Here is a 20,261-nt window from a genome sequence, read left to right as displayed (position 1 = left end):
CTCGAAGAAAAATTATCACCACCATTTTAAGTTTTTCTGAATGGGTTCTGATTACTGATTATGTTGTATTCCAGGTGTTTCGACATCTTGTGGACACAATAGATTGTCGGTTGCTCTTCGCAACACATTACCATCCACTTACAACAGAATTTGCAGCTCATCCTTCAGTTACTCTTCAGCATATGTCTTGTACTTTCCAAGATATTCAGTCATGTAGAAACCCGGGAAGAAGTGACTCGTCCAAAGATTCTGAGAGTGAAAAGCGTCTTGTTTTCCGTTATAAGATGTGTTCAGGTGCCTCTCCTGACAGTTACGGTCTACATGTAGCATCACTTGCAGGGATTCCCAGAACTGTGATTGATCAAGCTGAAGAGGCTCGTAGTGTCATTAAAGCTAGGCTATCATCAAGTTTCTCATCTAATGCTCACCGGGAACATTTTTCTCATGCACATGAAGAGTGGATGAGGACGATTATAGCTTTGCAGAATGTGAACATTTCAAATTCAGAGTCACTTGACATTGAAGATGCATATGACACCTTGTACTGCATATGGCATGAGCTTCAGAAAGGTGTAAGGAAAGGATATGATTGACTTCAACAAACCATTTGTCAACGAATATTTGTTTTTATTGGTTTCTCTTAGACACCAAAGGTGTGCTAGCAAGAAGCAACAGCCTATTTGAGCATTAGAGAAACCCATTGTGGCAAAGGAGTTTTTCTTCTATCCTCAAGACTGTATGCAGTACTCGCAAATCAAGCTGGTTCATTTGCCCAAGTCCTTACTGCAGCAGAGCAGTGTAACTATGTTCATATGACAGTGAATGCTTTCTCTGACTACCTGATGCTTTTGTTTGAATTGGTAGCCTCGAAGCTTGCATTGCCCAGGACATGAACCTTGTGGTGGATGCCTTAGGACGGGGAAATCAAATATTTACCTTAAAGGGGCAGCATTTTGCAAAGGCTGGACTACTGTGGAAATAGGTTTATCATTTGTGGTTAACCACTGGTATATTCTGTAAATGATGAAGAGAAAGCAAGGCTATCTATAGATGAAGCTTTTACTTCTTTTTCTATGTTGGCTCTTACAAATTTGCAGCTGCCAAATTTTGCTCATTGTGGTAAATAATATCCTGTAAAAGACTGGGAGCCCTGTGAAATCCAACTGTTGGCCTTCAATGTCACGTTTATCTGTTGTGTGCACATCTGCCATTTGAGGATATACTTGGCTAGATATTACAGGGGAGGGAAGTGAGGTTTATACTGAGGATGTAATCACTCCTCATTTTGATCACGCCTTTGCTGCCTTCTTTCATGAGGTTTTGTATCACTTGTTTACAAGTTGTGACAAAAAATAAAGACGTTGCTGACAACAGTTACTCAAAAGTTAAACTTGGTACTGAGTTGCAGTCCAAATCGATCAAATGGTCTTTTGCCGAGTGGATAGAAACTATTGTGCTTGCACACCTAGCACCTAAGGAATGTCACATAGGGCTCTTGGATCTGAATGATTGCCCTTGGAATGTACTCGTACATGTGAAGGTGATGAGCGGTACTAATTTGAATGAGATGCATGCCGCATACTAATTATTGAAGAGTTATCCTAGTCAGGAAAGGTCATTTGCACTCATCAACCTTGGACCTCGGTTTACAGGACGCGTTTCTTTGAATTTGTTAGACTCTCGATACCTTACGCATTGCCGAGGGCAGGATGCTGACTAAGGTTGGGTGGACTTGGCCAAAAGCTCCTCTTTCATCTTGTTAGACTCTCGATACCTTACGCATTGCCGAGGTCAGGATATCAAAATATTTTGATAAGTCATCATCCTGCCCTCGGCAATGCGTAAGGTATCGAGAGCTCCTCTTTGATATTGTTAGACTCTCGGTACCTTCCGCATTGCGGAGGGCAGGGTGATGACTTATCAAAAAAATGCTTGAGGTGTTTAATGTTTCATAATTTTTTCCACGAGTCCGCTTTGTATGTTTTTGTATCTTGATATTTCTTGTTTGTTTCGTTTTGTTCTATAAGTTGTATCATGTCCATATATGTTTTATTTCAGTACTCTGAAGTGTAGAGTTGTTTGTACCATCTATCGTTTTTTCAGATGTTATTGGTGTTGAAATGAACTCTTTCTGTCTATTTGGTTTTTTGTGTTTCCATCATTTGTGAACAAAGGATTCCAATTACTATGATGTGGTTTTGAGATGATAAAAGGGATAATAGGTAATTGTTCTTTGAAGTAATTGATAGGGTCTCAATGTTTGTTGAGTGAACAAATCATACTATTTTTTCTTTATGGAATTTTTAAAGTTTTCCTTCTTGCAAATGTTATTGTCTTAAGATATTTTTCCTAATTTAGATCAAAATTAAATACAATTTTGTATTACATCTAGGATGCGGATATTCTCGTCATCATGCTCTAGTTGTATGGTAAACTTCCATTCTAGTGAAGTTTTACTAGCCTTGTTTGTGTTTATAAATGTGAATGTATAAGTATATGATGTTCGTGTCAAGGATATTGCAGAATTACTGGTGCAAATTGCCAACAAGCTCTCCCAATTGGTAGACGTGGGTGTGCGAGTTCCAATTGGCCACAAGATCAATTCCTTCTAGGTTGTTGCACACAGTCTCAAAAGCTCTTGTTGGCCTTTTGGATGATGCTCGAGTAATCTTGTTAAAATATATAGCCAATCATCGAAAATCACATTTAAAAAAATGTATGCTAATGCAAACTATTATTGAGTACTCAATATTGTATTGCCAAAAACTTTTAAGTCTCTAAAACATTCAAAGTTTATTTTTAAGTATAGTGGTTAAATGCTTCTTTCAATGCTTTTGTTGTGCTATTATCTTGTTTTGTTAAATATGATGTGTAGGAATTTGTAGCATTTGAATGCTTATTATGTATTGAAGGCCATTATTGGCATTCTAGAGCAATATTAGATCCTTGTAGTTTATGTAAAAGTTGATGCATTCTCTTTGTAAGAAAATTGTTTCTTTGTGCAATCATATGTTCAAGTCCCTATATGCATTTAGATTCAATTAGATTTCATGGAGTTCTAACCATTTTGCAAATGTATATTCTATTGATATGCTCTTCTCTTTTAATGATGTTTAGATTTTATCAATTACTTTTAAAAAACAATTTTTCTATTCACTTGTACATTAATTTTCTAGATAGCTATATATATATATTTATATATTGCATGGTGTCTTTGAAAAATCAAATTGGCATTTTGTACCTCATTTTCTTGTAGCTAGGTTAGAAATTTCTACATTTTTTAAGAAGACTTCACTTATTTATGATTATAAATGATCAATCATGTCAATTATTTTAGAATCAAAAGGGTTATTAAACTTATGTAAGTCTTTTGTCCAAATTAAGTCGACTACCTTTGTTTTAGAATTTTGTTATGAAGTAGTTTGACTTGATCAAGTACATGGCTATTAATTTGAGGTTCTCTTTGGATTTCTTGGAATTATGTAGCAAGAACTTGTGGTAGGTTCTATTTTTAATAAGTGTATGTAAATACTTTGGGTATATTTTATGTGACTTGTTTAATTGAAGGGTTAAGTTTTTGTACGACACTAGTTAATTGTTTTTGAAGTTTTTGCCTCAAAATGTAGTAAAAAAAATTTCACTTCTTTTTATCAGAACATGCAAAATGCATTTTTATAGTTTTTCTTTGTGAATTACAAAATCATGTTGTTGGGAGTTAAGGGCCGCATGTGCTTAGCCAGCTATATTTATCTTGTGCTCAGTGATTGCACACTTGTACACTATAGGTCGTAGCCACCCATCATTATCATGTTTATGCTTTATTCTATACTATGGGATAATAAAGGGAAGGTAGGTTACATGTTAGCTAGAGTTTCCACATACCAGTCTTGCTCTCCCAGGTTCAAACCTCAATAGCCATTGCTCTCTTGCTTTTTGGTTGTGCTTCTCTCTCACTCACTCTTGCTCACCCTTTCAGTTGGTATTAGAATGGACAAGCAAGGAGCTTCAACCATTCTACTTCAGCTTAGGAAAGAGTATTTTAATCGAGCTTCCATGGTAGTCATTCATCCTTTAGTTTGAGGTATATCCTCCTTTCATTTGAGGTATACATAAGCTACCCCACCTTCCCATCTTGTTTCCTAGCTCTAGGAGGATCTCTACTCAGTGGAAAGTGACCTTAGGAGATCAAACATAGTAGAGCAACCCCTTAATCCATTGCCCAAAAATTTGATGTGCAATCCTACTCATGGCACTCTTGCTCCTTGCCTAGCCTTTGGGAGTTCATTTAGCACCTTCGTCTCTGTCTTGGGTATTATTCAAGAAGAGAATAAGTAGCCATTGATTCACTGTTCTGGACAAACATATTGTTTATAGTTTGGGGCAACAAAGTCTTGAATGTTTATGCATCTTTGATGCTTATGCATTGAAAGTTAAATATTGGGATGATGTATTAATGCTTTGGGAGGCTCTACATATCGATTAGTGCTTGTTTATCTCAGCCATTGGAAGATTTATTGTTGTCATAGACATTGGACAACAAGTTTATGTGCTGAATATGAGTGAGAAACATTCTTTTATGCTATTAGGAAATCTCTTGGAGCATATACATGCTTGTTTGAGCTTTGAACTTTGATTCTAAGCTCCTTTATATTCATACTTGGTAGAGGTGGCATTGGTTAGTGCTTAACCACTTATGGGCTTGGATATTTATGCTATTTGTATGGTTTAGGATGTATTACTTGGCATTATTGGGCTTTTGGATGTTTTGGTTATGTGCATTGAGCTTGCTTCGCTCTCTGATATTCTAGTTTGCTTTCAGTGGGAGTATTTTCAAATTTTATTGTAGAGCTTGGCCTTTGGAGCTTGTGGGATCTCTCTATATGCTCATTGGTTTATGCAAAGCTTGCCCTTATAGTCCTTCATCATTGTGGGCTGATCTTTTGTCAAGAAGAGGACATGAGAGAGAGTGCAGAAGAGAGAGAAAGACTGTAGGAAGAGAGAGAAGGAGAGTGATGAGGAGAGAAAGAAAGAGGGAGGAAGAAGCCATGCAAGCTTGGAGAGAGAGGTGAAGATGAAAGGAGACTTGTATTATTATCTGATGGTGAAAAATCAAGTCCCTAACATCTTATATACTAGCCAGTGTAGCTAGTATTTTCCCATTATTAAATCCCCCTCTCTTACATTCCATCCCCACTCGAAGGCTTTTGCTCTCAAAAACAATTTGGGCACTTATGATAACTGGGCAGGAGCAAATTAGAGTACTACTTTGCTGCATTATTACAGGGGTATACTAATGAATGAAAAGGTATTATTGCATATGATGGGCCATTGGGATATGTACGATACATGGGCCTTATTGGAGAATTATAAAAATGAAAATTTGACCCAAATATCTTGAGTAAATGCTAGATGCAGACAATGGACAAGCTATTTACTACAGGGCCATGCTATAGTAAATATGTCATAACTTTCTGTAGGAGACTCCGATCGAGGCATACTACACATCAAAATGGAGCTCTTGGTAAGTGCTTTCAGCTCATGTAGGTTGGGTTTGGCTGTTCAAAGTTCAGAGTAAAATCTGGTGTAAAACAATGAGTTGTCTGCAATCTTCCCTGCACTAAAATTTGGCCACAGATAACCAATCTTCAGCCAAAAGAGCACCAAAAAAGATGGATGCTTGTCTAAATGAGATCCCAAGCACTCCATTAACCGCTTGGATCAAAAGGTATTCCGTCATAATGATTGTCCAAGAGAAGAGAATGCCCATCAACTACATACTCCAATCCACCTAGATCAAATGGATACAATGAAGTATCCCCATAATCAAGTCCATAATCACATCCATAATCTCTCGGATCATAGGGAAGCACAATGCCATCTTCGTATTCATGTATGCCCAAATCATGTATTATATTATCATCAGACATATGCCAGTCATCATAACCATGATCAAGGTACTCATTATCAAATGCATTCAATGGCTGTTATAAACCTTGATTAAGTGTAAACTGATGCTCAAGAATATCATCATGAGGTTTCTCCAAGAGTCTAAAACTTTCAGCATAACCATCTACATCTGTGAGTGCCTCATGTGATTCATTAGCTAAGATGTCATAAGCTTGTACATCTTGCTCTTCATTGTTTCCTTCTTGTACATCTTCTTGGTCTTCTTGCTCATCTTCTTGTTGATCATGTTGCTCATTATCCCAGTCTTGTTGTTCAGCTTGCTCATTGCTCTCTTCTTCATCATCAACACTTCGAAAAGAACTCATCATTACATTTGGGTAATCATGAGATATGAACTGATTGGGATATAGGATACCATGGTAGTTATGAACTTGCTGCTGATCAAAGCTAGAAGAGTACTGATAAGCATGACCATTATTGTCACATCCAAAAAAATTGGGCTGCTCAATTAAGAAAGGTTCATATGTATAATCATGACTATGTTGCTGAAAAGGTGGATGCTCATAAGCATAAGCATGTCGCCCATAATAGCCATTTTGCTGCCAAGGTTCACTCTTTATTATGACATGGTACATCATATCTATAAGCATTAACATGTTGTCTGAATGTACTTGCATACTGCTCATGTTCATTTGCATGTTGTTCATATTCATAAGATGCATGCAGATCATAGTGTGTACCATTAGCATATACATGTTGGCCATAAGTATAAGCATTTGATTCTAGTCTTGCTCCTTTTTCTCTGTCCACCTTCATAAGAGCAATATACCGATCAATTAAAGCTCCAAGTTTGTCAATATTAGCCAATGTTTGAAGCCAACCTTGTTCACTAGAGCTGGAGCTATTGATCTTAGTTGCCATTGTAAGCAAGTTGTTTTCAGAATCTTCTTGTTTGATGAGCATCGACAAAGTTGCATAACTTCTCTATTTCTGTTCTTGTCTTCCACAAGGTGAATTGCATCAATAAGCTATGTCAACTATGAAGATCAGCATTGATGCCTCTAGTAGCAACTAATTCATCTCTGTCAAGTACCAAGACTGCACTTTAGGGAGATCAATCTATAACCTTAGCTCACTACTAACATGAGTGTGCAGCCAGATGCAATTCAAGAGCTTTGTAATCTCTTGGTTGTAGTCTCAGCTGAAGTTAGTAGAGCTTTTGTGGACAAGCTTCAAATTGTGAGCATTGATGCTACAGATTCTGAAGTTGTTTCTGATGCTACCCAACAAAGAGCCATGTCTCCTGGAAGATGGGTTTTGATGTGTGATGAGTACTAGAAAAGTAGCATTCGTAGCTTTTGAATTAATCCTAATTCAAATGGATTCTCTGCAACAAGGACTCTTGCAAACTCAAGATCAGGTCTATCCCAGATTCATGCAAAGAGAAACATCATTTTTGGAAGTTTCAGATGATCTTTCTTCCCTCCCATGACCACCATTTGCTTGAAACCTGCATAACTTGTTTAGGGAAAGTGAACTTAATCACTTTGCCCAATTCTGAACAACATGCCACAAGATCCTGAGTGTTCAACTTAACTGCCATTTCTGCAATTGCACAACGTTCCATCTCTCAAATAATCACCTAGCTTGTGAGGGGGCGCATGCCATGCCGACCAATCATTACCCAAGAAAAGACACACGAGAGTAAGATAACAACCACAAATATTAATGATCCTTCATCAGATCATAGTGCAAATAATAACGTCCAGGAGTTACTGTCCAAAAGTGAAAACAACCCTCCAGAAACCAATCAATGCAGTCTACATCAAGGGAAGGCAAAGCAATGGGAGCTTTAAGTCATTTGTGAACCCAGCTCAGAGAAGCCATGTTCCCAATTCGGATGAAAGTACCTTTAAGATGATTCCCACGATTGAGCTTCGAATTGCTTCATAAAAAGTAGCCCTTTTTGTTGATTGTATGGAAGGAAATTTGAATACCATCAATCATGACTTGGATGACCAAGTACAACACCATGACAGCATATTGGAGGGACGCAGTGAGTATGTGGAAAATTCTTTGGGGAGACTTGATGAGCCAACAACAATCAAAAAAGTTCACAATGAATTGCAGTCACAAGATAAAGGGTTCCTTGTGCTATTCCTTTTTAGACAGGCCATAGACCTTTCCAAGAAAATGTTTCAAAAAGCTGCTCTCACTCCTTCTCAGCAGATGATCCTGATAGTGATGATAAAGATGCTAAACCATCTTCATAGTCTTTTGATCAAGCCGAATGCAAACAAAGAATATTTTTCATGAAGCAACAAAGCTTTAGCTTCAGCTCTTGATCTTTTACTCTTTCAATCTAGGATACTATCAAATCCTTAGATGATTGATAGTCGTCAACTAAAGCACTAGTCACAAAATGGAAGTTTGGAGCTTCTTTTTTGATGAATCCGTAGAGACTACATCAGGTGCACTTCATGAAGATAGCCATGATGAGTCTGCAAACTGCATCAAGTGCCCTTCCTGGAGATAGCCAATTGTACCTTGATGATACCATCATAGATATCTCTTGAATGATCTACTCTAACCAAAAGATACTTCAGGTCTTGCCGAGTTTGTTGACCTAGTTTTCCAAAGCATTATCATCATAGATGGCATTTCAAATGTATCAATTAGACATTCCAAAGCTCTCAGATGTCCTCCTCCTGTTATGGGAAGTGCAGCATATGTTATGGCTGCCACTAGCACAATGGGAGAAGTTTCTTGGTCAGCAATGCAAGATAACTGCTTAGTTGTTGAGGAAGTTGGGAATGATCATGAACAACAGTAACAACATGAGACATTTGAACTAAAGAAGTAGCAGAATCACAACCATGGTTTCGACCAAAGCGAGCTGAAAGGAATCAGACAAAGCACTATAGTGTGAACTACTAATAAAGATTTTTGGACACCTGTTTCACCAAATGATATGCCAAATTTCCTTGTGAAGGGTGTGATGTACCAACAACAAACTGAACCTTACAAATCACAGCTAGAACAAATCCTTGTGCACCATGTCTGTCATAAATTCAAAAGCCTTGTTGGCCATCTCTCTAGGTGGACTCTGTTGTTGCGCTTCGGTATTTTGTAGAAATTTAGCAAACGTATCAACAAGCTTTGGCCTTATGCTTTGGGGATTTGCTCAAAATCGGTATGCTGTGCCTTCTAGAAGCACCAATGTAGCACCGATTTGAAGAAAATGTTGACGATGCCTGGATCCTGTAGGGAGGAAAGACAACTCCTAGAATTGCAGGTCGCCCTTCAGGCATGAGACTGGGCGAACGAGTTGGCATTTTTGATGTAGATGTTTATGGACCAAGCCTTCCAACCATGGTCTCTCTTGAGCTTCGTGTGTTGAAAATGATGTTGCAAGAGTCCAAAGGCGAGCCTGCATAGCCTGTTGCCTTCTACATTCTCGATTCTGTGTTATTGATTGACATGGCTTCGGATCCCGCACCTGAGATCACGCTCACTCCTGTAGCGGAGCGTGCTCCCAAGGCCAAGAGGGAGAAGAAGTCTAAGACTCCCAAGGAGAAGAAACCTCGCCTTGCTAAGGCCTCCTCTTCCCACCCTACCTACCTCTAGATGATAGGGGAGGCAATCTTGCACCTTAAGGGCCTTGCTAAGGCCTCCTCTTCCCACCCTACCTACCTCTAGGGGAGGCAATCTTGTACCTTAAGGAAAGGACCGGGTCAAGCCAGCCAGCCATTGCCAAATACATCGAGGAGAAATACAAGACTAGATTGCCTCTAAATTTCAAGAAGCAATTGGAAGTGCAATGCAAGCAGCTCGTTTTGAAGAGGAAGATTGTGCAAGTGAAGCACTTTTACAAGTTGTTGGAAGTCGCGAAGAAGATGATGAAGACTTTTCCAGGGGAGAAGCCAAAGGCAGGCACAACGACGAAGAAGGCAAAGAAGCTAAAGAAGGTTGCGACATCCAAGTTGCTGAAGGTGAAGGTGCAGAAGAAGCCTAAAACTGTAGCAAAGGCTGGGGTGAAGAAGCCGAAGAAGGCCGCTACAACAACCATAAAGGCTGTGAAGCAAAAGCCGAAGGCGAAGGATATGAAGCCAAAGGCGAATATTTCTGCACCATAGAAGAAGAAATGTCAATGATGCTTGGATAAAGCTTGCAGTTCAACACTTTTTGCTACGCCTTACATGGATGCCTTGAGCCCTTACAGGATCTCTGAAAGAACCATGATGATGGTGATGACGACAACTCCACCACCACTAAAATGGTATATGACCTGTAGCTCTTGGTACTTAGAGGCTCTCCATGCCATTTACTCTTGAACAACATATGGATTCATGGAGTAGAGTGGAGATAATGGGCTGATATCCTTCATGGAAGCTTGAGAGGAGCTTAAAAAGAAAGAGAGAGAAAGACTCTCCCTAAAAAAATAAGAATAACTATTCCCTCTTCTAATGTTACCAATGTATATAGGAAAATACCTTCGAAAAATGGCCTAAAATGACAAACGAGTTGCCAAATCCGGTCTTCCAGCCTCTAAACTTGGTCCAAGGACTCCATTAATGCTCCCAACTGCTGTCCTCCTAGTCCTTGACCTCTGGGTCCTTCAGTGCTTCTCCATTTTAGTGCCTGTCCATGTGTACCTGAAGTCTCTTGGATTTTTAATTGGAAAGGATGGTAACTAAATGGATTAGAACTAGAGTTCTGATACCACTTGTCAAGAAGAGGACATGAGAGAGAAGAAGAGGAGAGAAAGAGTGTGTAGAAGAGAGAGAAAGAGAGTGACGAGGAGAGAGAAAGGCTAGAAAAGGAGACAGAAAGATAGAAAGAGGGAGAAAGAAGCCATGAAAGCTTGGAGAGAGAGGTGAAGATGAAAGGAGGCTTGTATTATTATCTGATGGTGAAAAATCAAGTCCCTAACACCTTATATACCAGCCAGTGTAGCTAGTATTTCCCCATTATTAAATCCCCCTCTCTTACATCTTTATTTGATATTTGGTTCTCCAATACTTCCTCTTGTCAGAGATTGTTGGTCATGGATACATGTTTCATTATGGACTAAGCCTCATTATTCATGAGCAATGAGTTGGTTGCAACTTACACTTTTGGATTTTTAGACAATATTTGGTACTTTGAGTTGCATGCTTTTTTCTAGAAACTACTAGTTCCATTGTAAGTCATGTTGCTATCCGGACTTCCCTAGTCATAGGAGCACTCTATTTTGGACATTTTCCTACAATTGCTTTATTATTTACCATAGTTGTATGGATATCATTGCTACTATTTAGTTTTGAGCTATTTTATTGAGAGCAAGCACTTGTATCAAGCACTCTAGTGCTTCTACTTTTTGGACAGTAGTACATGGGACCATTTTCTCCTTGTTACATTCATTTTTGGCTCACTTTTGGGACCGGTTTACTATTATTACAACAATAAATTCTCTCTTTTTTTTGTAGTCATAATGGCACGTGCTTCTAGTGCCTCTGGGGATAGTGCCATCTTAAACATTGATAAGCTAGATGGAAATAACTTTAAGTGTTGGAAGGCCTAGGTATAGCAAGTTTGGGTGCAAGAAAAGTAGTGAAGCCATTGAAATGCATAAAACTGAAAGATATGGATGCTGTCGGTTGGGACGACCTTGATGAGCTAAGTAAGTCTACTATCATTTTGTCTTTGTCTAAGCAAGTATACTTTAATGTCATTGAGACTGAAGGTGGTGCATGTAGTTATGGGAGAAAATATGCAGTCTTTATGATAAGCAAAGCCATGCTTCATAGTTGTATAAGCTCAAGAAGCTTGTGGACCTTTGTATGAAGGAACACACACCTATGTCTACTCATTTGAATGGATCTCATTCTATTTTTAGCCAGCTTACTCTACAGAACATCATCTTTGATGATAACATAAAGTCTATGTTTCTGCTTGTCACTCTTCTAGAGTCTCAGCACTAATGCTCCTAAGGATGGTTTTAAATGCTTAGATATAGAAGGAGCCTTTCTTATTGAGGAAGTGAATGGGAAGATTGTTAATGTAGCATGTGCCTCTCATGTTGAGATTTATGCAATCACACTCCTAAGACAGTCTCTTTGTATGGAACAGTTTAACAAGGGACATGCAACAACTTAGGAGAAGTTGCCTTTATCCCATAGGCATAGTGAGGAAGTGGCACCATCCTAAAACTATAAAAGAGTGTACTTGACAATCATTTGATAGGCAATGCTATTGTACTTTGTACTTTCAATCTTGTCCACGTCTACTTGAGATTGTGTTTTGAGTCCAAGTTCATTAATCTTGGAACCTAATTCACTTGAGTAACAATCAGTGTCTCTGGCTTTAGTAATCACACTTCTTGTCATTGATTTTCGTCATTCATAACTAAACCTTGTTGAAGGATCCATGTTTCTCAACATGGTATCAAAGCCATGGTGAGCTTGGTTTAGCTCTACTCACTGCTCATTTAGCTCTCCTCCAGTCATCCCTAAGCTTAGCTTCACAAGAAGTCTTCATCTCCTACTCTATTTCCTTCCATCCACATTCTATCCTTTAAAACCTCCATAGCTAGCCATACCTACCTCACTTGGAGCAGATGGATCTCCTCAACTAGGGCAACATCTCATCATGCTTCCTTTTGGAGACATCTCTCTTTGCTTAGGGTGCTTCTCTGTGCTACATAAAACCCTGACATTGGTGCCTCCCCATATCAGCATTGCGTTTTTCCCAAATTGCTACCAATTTTGCACCTGTTCTTGTCATCGCACAGTCTCCATGCAGCACAATCCTCCTCATGACCATAAGGCTATGGAAGGGCATTACTCAAGGTACTCCTAGCTCAAATCTCAAGCCAAATGGTTCACTGTGGTGGTTGGAGAGAGTAAAAAACCAGGCTCCTTTTGTAAAATCCTAATTCGGCAACTGTAGCTAGTCAACTTCAAGATCATATTTTACTTTATTTTCTCACTTCTCTCAGTTCAACCAACCCATTGCTACTTTGATCCACTATACCATTGAAGTCCTACCAAGATTTCCACATCAAATCAGTAAGGAGGGGAAGATTCAACCATCAAAGTTCAATATCAAGCTTAATAAGCATAGTATCTTTTGATATTCATTAGTGCTTCTTGGCACTTGTATCCCTTGACACATCCAAGCAACTCATTTGGTGGTTTGATATGAGATTTTTGGCATTGATTTGCTGCTACTCCTGCCATCTAGTATGCAAAAAGATTCATTGTCATGCCACTTCAAAGGAATGAGCTTCCACACATGGCAGACAAGGATCAAGTTAATCCTGATGAAGAAGGGCCTTTGGTCAATAACGAGTGGCCAAGAGAAGAAAGCCAAAGATGCTGCTCCTGTAGAAATATGGCAAAAAAATGACGAAAAAGCCAAGCAATCATCAAGCTTGAGCCTGATGATAGTTGTATCCACTATGTAGGCACGTGTGATATATCTCATGCCACTTGGAAACAATTGGACACATTGTTTGGTGCCCCATCGAGATTCTAAAAATATGGATTGTTGATTGAGCTTTTTAGGTTGGATATGAAGGCTAATACATCCCTTGCAACTCACCTTAATTATGTGAAAAGTTTGCTAATTCAACTTGTAGGGATTAACTTAAAAATGGAGGAAGACATATGCATTGGAGTCTTGCTTAAGAGTCTTCCTCCACAATTTGGTAATGTCTCCACCACACTAATTAATATGTCAAATCCAAAGCTGTTAGACATCAAAGCATCACTCCTTGAGGAAGAGAAGAAGCGCAAAGGTAAAGAGGAAGCAAGCACTTCAAAGGAAGAATAGGTTCTCTATATAAAAAACAAGTACAAAGGGAAGAAAGACATTGTTTGACTTCTGCAAAAGAATGGGACACATTGAAAAGTTTTATTATGCTATTCAGATTGACATTTTAAAGCCTTATATGTACTTGCATTACTGGTCCAATGATAAGCTTTGCACCCCTCATGTAACCTCTGTACTATAGCATCTACACACTTGGTGAGGCATTGTGACAACCTCTAGCTTTATGCATAGTTGATTTTTCCATGTCTACACTTAGCAAGATTCTCGTCGTGATAGCCTCTGTATAGTCAATGCTTTTGATAGTTGTGAAAGAAACCCAACAAAATCAATAAGTTGCCGATAGCACCTTGGAGCCTCTGGCTCACTTGCTCCGGCAATATAAAGTGGTTTTCTAGTGTCTAATCTTATTTCCGTTTTTTCAAGCTCACTGCGTGCTAAGCTAAAGACTATTTGTTTCTAATGATACTTGCGTAAAAACAAGAGCCCATAATTTATAACCCATAGATATCTCATAGCCAAATGGTTTTGCACCTTCACATTTGAAACCTTGCAAACATAATAAGGTTTCATCAGCACACAAAACATCATTCCAAAAATCTTACCATAAATGACAAACCCCATTACTCATATAATAAGACAAAGTGGCAATTTTCTAGTTTTTGTATTTTCCGTATGGCTTGCAGTCATTATTTCAAACAATCTTGTATTGTATGGCTTGTAGTCGTTATTTCAAGCAATTTCCTAGTTTTTATGTTTGTAGTATGGGTTGCAACACTAAAAGTTGGATTATGCAATCACACTCCTAAGACATCCTCTTTGTATGGAGCAGTAGGGCAAGGGACATGCAATAGCTTAGGAGAAGTTGCCTTTATCTTATAGGCATAGTGAGGAAAGTGGTACCATCTTGTCACTAGAAAAGAGTGTACTTGTTGATCATTTGATAGGCAATGCTATTGTATTTTGTACTTGCATTCTTGTCCATGTCTACTCAAGATTGTGTTTATGAGTTCAATCCAATAATCTTGGAACCTAATTTACTTGAGTAATAGTCAGTGTGTTTAGTTTCAGTCAACATGCTTCTTGTCATTGACTTCTGTCCTCCATAGCTAAACCTTGCTCCAAGATCCATGTTTCTCAACATCTCATGCACTTACAATTAGAGGTAGGAATAATATTAGAGGCAGTTTTTAGGACCATCATGGTAGAGACCCATAGTAGAATAGGTCTAAGTATAGACCTTCTGAATAGTGTCGTAGTAAATCTCATGGTCTCTTCTTTCTTTAATTGTCATTATTGTGGGTAGTATAGACATATATGGCCACAATGCCATAATGTGTGCTAGGATAGATATGAGAAAAGAAAAATATAGGATAATGCTAAGGCATTGGATTCTGAAAGATCAATGTTTTATTAAGTCCAATGTCAAGGTTGAGGAGATTAGTGCATGGGAGTATACTTCAGATGGTTATATTTTGGCCACTTCTTCACTTAGTGCCATGCAATTGACTGATAGTTAATCTTCTGTCTTAGTGCTAGTTACTCAATTTGGGTGCTTCCTTTCATGTGACCTTGCATCACAATTGGTTCTATACTTACCGTACTATTTCTAGTTCAATATGCTAGGGGGATGATCATGCATGTGATATTGGTGGCATCAGTGATGTACAGTTGCAGTTCCCTACTGGTAGTTCCTTTGTTCTTGATGATGTATGTCATGTACTGGCTTTGTGACCAAAAGCCTTATCTCTATAGAATAGTTGGATGATGCTAGGTATCATGTTTTTTTTTTGTGATTCTACATGTGGAAAACCACTCGAGGGGCAACCTCCTTTGGTAGAGATGCCAAGATTGGTAGTCTTTATCCTTTGCTTATCTTTGGATCCACAAATCATGTATTGGTTTTGTTACCGATCTTCCCCATGTATCTGTGTGGTATTGTCACCTTGGACATATGCCACTCAAAGAAATGAAAGTTTTGACTTGTTTGCAATATCTCATATCCTTGTATTATTCATGTTTTGATTCTTGTGATCATTGTTTATATGGCAAGTAGACGTGTGATCCTCATAAGATGTGTGGTTCTACATGTATAGGTGAGCCCCTAGCTCTTGTTCATTAGGATGTTTGTGGTTCCATGCCCTAGTAGTTCTTGGGTGGTGCTATGTAATTTCTCATGTTTATTGATGACTTTTCACATAAAATTTCGGCATATCCTATACAACAGAAGTCAGAGATTTTAGGCACATTTTAGTGCTTTATTGCTTTGTTTGAGAATTAGTTTGGGTATAGACCAAAATACTTAAGACTTGATAATGGGGATGAGTATGTCTCACATGCTTTTTAGCAATATTGTGATGATAAGGGTATTAAGTATTAGTTGATTGTCCCCTACATTCCACTCTAGAATGGTATTGTAGAGCATATGAATAGGAGCATTTAGGAGAGTGTTCACAGTATGCTAAGTCATGCCAGCTTTTCCCATACATTTTGGATTGAGGTAGTTACTATAGTTCACTTGATTAATATATCCCGATGCATTGCTCTCGGTGGTAGAGTTGTGAGGAGGCATGGTTTGGTAAACCTCCCTAATATGCACACTTAAGAGTGTTTGGATGTGAGGCATTCTGCGATATTTCCCAAGACAAGCACAAAAGTTTAGATTCGAACTCTTTACAATGCATCATCCTTGGATATGGTGATGTATATGAGATGGGATGTCATCTTTGGGATCCATACACTAGGAAAATTATTCGTAGCCATGATGTTATGTTTCATGAGAAATATACGCATAAACAACATGAACAAATGATTGAAGTGTGCAAGGTGATCTTTTAGGAGGAGCCTCCTATTACTATATAACCAACCCTAGTTAGACAACATATAGTTTGCTATTGTTGATGCTCCAGTGGCCCAAGATCAACCTATTATGCAAGATCATGTTGATGATAGATAGAGAGGACATGATGTACTAGCTCCATAGCCATTATTGCAACACTCTAATAGAGCCTCAGGTACTCTTGATCGCTATGAGTCTACTATGCATTATGCCATAGTGACAAATTCTAATGAGCCTTCAGGAGAGGGCTATGTAGTGTGAGTTTGACTCAGTGCAAAAAAAGCATATAAGATCTGATTGGTTGTAAATAGAAGAAGGGAGTTGACTTTGATTAGATATTCTCTCCTATGGTTAAGATGACTACCCTTCGCTTTGGTTTTGACCTTGGTTGCATATATAGATCTGAACTTGTACTAGATGGATGTTAAGATGACCTTTCTATATGGGGACTTGCATGAGGACATCTATATGCAGCAGTATAAGGGCTTTGTGGAAAAGGGTAGGGAACACCTAGTGTGCAAGTTGTAGAAAAGTTTTTATAGGATTAAGAAGGTACCTAGGGAATGGTATCATAAGTTTGATGCTTTCATGCATTTATAGTCCTATACCTGTAGTGCTATGGGTCTATGTCTTTATAGGAAGAAGGCCCATGATGATAGCCTTAGCATTTTGGTATTATATGTTGATTACTAGGAGTGCTCATGATGAGATGGATGCTTTGAAGACTGAGCTTAAGAGAAGATTTGAGATGAAGGACATGGGTCATGCTTCTCATATACTTGGTAGATGCATTACATGTCAATACTCTAAGGGACTCCTCTATTTGTCTCGCAGAAGGAGTACATTTACATGGTGCTTAAGCAATTTCATATGCAGGGTGATAAGCCCATTGGCACCCCTTTACCTTCCCATGTGAAGGTTAGTCAAGTAGATTGTTCTCAGACAGATAATGAGAGGGCCAAGATGGCCCAGATTTCATATGCATCCATAATGGGTTACTTGACGTATGCCATGATAGCCACTAAACCTAACATAGCATTTGCAATGGGAGTTGTGGTTTGTTATTTTGCGATACCTTATGGCAGGTAATATTGGGACTCCATGAAGGATATCATGAGATACCTTAAGGGAAGTGCAAACTATTGTAGCCAAGACAATGGAGTTATAGGCTACACTAACTTAGATTATGCAGGACATGTAAATAGTATGAAGTCCACTTTTGGCTATGTGTGTTGTTTCGTTGGGTCTCTCAGATGCAAAAATGCAGTGCCTTTTTACTACCGAGGCCACGATATTGCAACTATCCATTGAGGCTTATAGGGAGACTCTCTAGTTAGGTTGTCTGGTTGTTAACATTGAAGTCACTTCTATGACTCCTATATTGCATTTGAACTCTATGAGTGCCATCCAATTGACACGTAATCTAGTTTTTCATATGAAGACCAAGTAGATTGAGGTCCATTATCACTTCATCAAAGAGGTGATTGAGAACAAGTAGATAGAGCTTGTCAGGATCTCTATAGATGAGAATCTTACTAATCTACTCACTAAAAGTCTTCGACTGGAACATTATGCCTTCCTTAGGAAGATGATTTTTGGCATAAGATGGGCTGCTGTCTTCAAGCTGAATTCATATGTACATTTTGCATTCTTCTCCTCCTTCTAGGCACATTTGCCTTTAAGTGGGAGGTTGTTGGGGGTTAAAGGCCATTTGTGTCTAGCCACCTATAATTATCTTTCGTATATGTCTTAAGATGCTTCTTGCATAGGTTTGAGCTTTCTTTGCTCAATTTGAAGTAGGGTTCTTTGTTGTATATATAGTGGATAACAAGTATTTTACTCAAAGTCTTATGCATTGATGACTTATATGCTTCTCAGGTATGACATATGCTAATGTACATACTTGGCATTGATGTATGGGCTTGGACATGTCTATGGAGACACTTGCTTGATCTCATTATGGCTAGTGGTTCTTGGGACATTGAACACTCTTCAATATGAAGATATTACAGTAGCCCGTTTTTCCTTTCTATGCACTTGCTTGATCTCATTATGGCTAGTGGTTCTTGTGACAATGTTATCTTCAATGTTAAAAATATGGATGGGACCAACTACAGCTATTGGAAGACCCAAACATGGCAAGTTTTAGTGCAAAAATTGCAGGTTAGACCACTTAAAAATGGGGATGCCAAATTCAAAAATATTGCAGCTAAAGATTGGGATGAACTGGATGAGCTACGTAGGTCCACAATCATTTTATCACTCTCTAAACATGTTCACTATAATGTTGTAATTGAAAATCAAACTGCATATGACCTTTGGACACATATTAAGAATCTTTATGACAAGTAGAGTCCTACATCTCAAATGTATTGGTTGAAACAATTGATGGACCTTCGCATGAAGGAAGGGGCTTCTATGTCTGCACATTTGAATGAGTTTCACTCCATCATCAGCCATTTAACTTTGTAGGAGATTGAGTTTAAGGATACTTTGTATCCTTTATTTATGCTTGGTACTCTTTTTGAGTCATGGGACACTTTCCATGTGGCTCTCTATGCTAAGTGTGGGCTAAAATTGCAGGATGTTGAGAGTGCACTCTTGATAAAAGAGGTGAATAGAAAGCATGTGGATGCTTCTCATACATCACATGCATTAACTATGAGAGGCTAGAAGGATGGAAATGATAGTGGTAGAGACTTTAATAGGTCTTAGTCGGGACATTGGATAGTCTTGTAATAAGTCCTATGGCCATAAGTCCAATCTTACTTGTCATTTTTGTAAAAAAGCAAGTCATATTCATCCATAATGCCATAAAATGCACAAAGATAAGTGTAAGGGAAAGGGAAAGGGGAAAGTGCAAAAAAAGGATGATGATTACAACATTGTGCCTAGCAAATCTAGTATTAAGATTGAGAAGATTGATGATTTTATCTTGGCAGCTTGTTCTTTGGATGATTCACAACTGACTGATGCTTTATCAAGATATAATTAGTGTTGGTTGATAGATATGGCATTGGAGATAGTTGGTATTGGTGATGTCTAGTTGTATATTGATTTAGGCAGCATGTTCACTCTTCATGATGTACGTCATGTATTGGCTCTCATAAAGAGCCTCATCTTTGCTGGCACCTTGGATGATGTAGGTTATGCTATCTCTTTTGGTGAATCTTGTTATTGTGCATGTGGTGCTAAGTCTAATACCCTCTATCCTTTGCTTGTATCTAAGTTAGTTGACCATGTTGTGGTTGTGGCTGTAGTTCCACATGCATTTCTTATGCATTGTTGCATTGGGCATATGCCTTTAAAAGAAATGAAAATGCTTATTAGTTTGCAATATCTTCCGTCCCTAAAATTTAAGTTTTGTGAGTCTTGTGATCATTATTTATATACAAGGTAGACACATGGTACACATAAGAAGTCTAGCAAGAAGTTCATGAGTGAGTCTTTGGCTCTTGTTCATTCGGATGTATGTGGTTCCATTCTTTGTCAATTGCTAGGTGGCGTGAAGTACTTTCTCATATTCATTGATGATTACTCACATAAGTTCTAGGCTTATCCTATCAAGCAGAAATCGAATGTCTTGTCTACCTTTTAGCATTGGCTTGCTCTCGTTAAGAACTAGTTTGGGTATAGTTTGAAATGCATGAGGTTAGATAATGGGTGTGAGTATGTCTCAAAAACTTTTGAGTAGTTTTACAAT

General features: G+C 38.5%; 1 protein-coding gene across 3 annotated transcripts in view; it reads left to right on the top strand.

Annotated features, from left to right (window-relative positions):
- The window catches only part of MSH7 (MUTS homolog 7), a 44,629-nt gene extending 42,844 nt beyond the window's left edge, over positions 1 to 1,785 (top strand). For 2 of the 3 annotated variants that reach the window (XM_087663457.1, XM_087663459.1), the window contains one exon: positions 75 to 1,785. In XM_087663457.1, coding sequence (XP_087519583.1) covers positions 75 to 593 — 519 coding nt within the window. In that variant the 3' untranslated portion in view covers positions 594 to 1,785. The remainder of the gene's footprint in view (positions 1 to 74) is intronic. The other variant, XM_087663458.1, reaches the window with a different exon arrangement.
- Positions 1,786 to 20,261: the final 18,476 nt, after the last annotated feature.

The sequence above is a fragment of the Lygodium microphyllum genome, chromosome 22, assembly GCF_053477565.2.
Source record: "Lygodium microphyllum isolate KBCC chromosome 22, Lygodium_microphyllum_v1.1.10, whole genome shotgun sequence".
Classification (NCBI taxonomy): Eukaryota; Viridiplantae; Streptophyta; class Polypodiopsida; order Schizaeales; family Lygodiaceae; genus Lygodium; species Lygodium microphyllum.
This window is presented reverse-complemented; position numbering and strand designations above follow the sequence as displayed.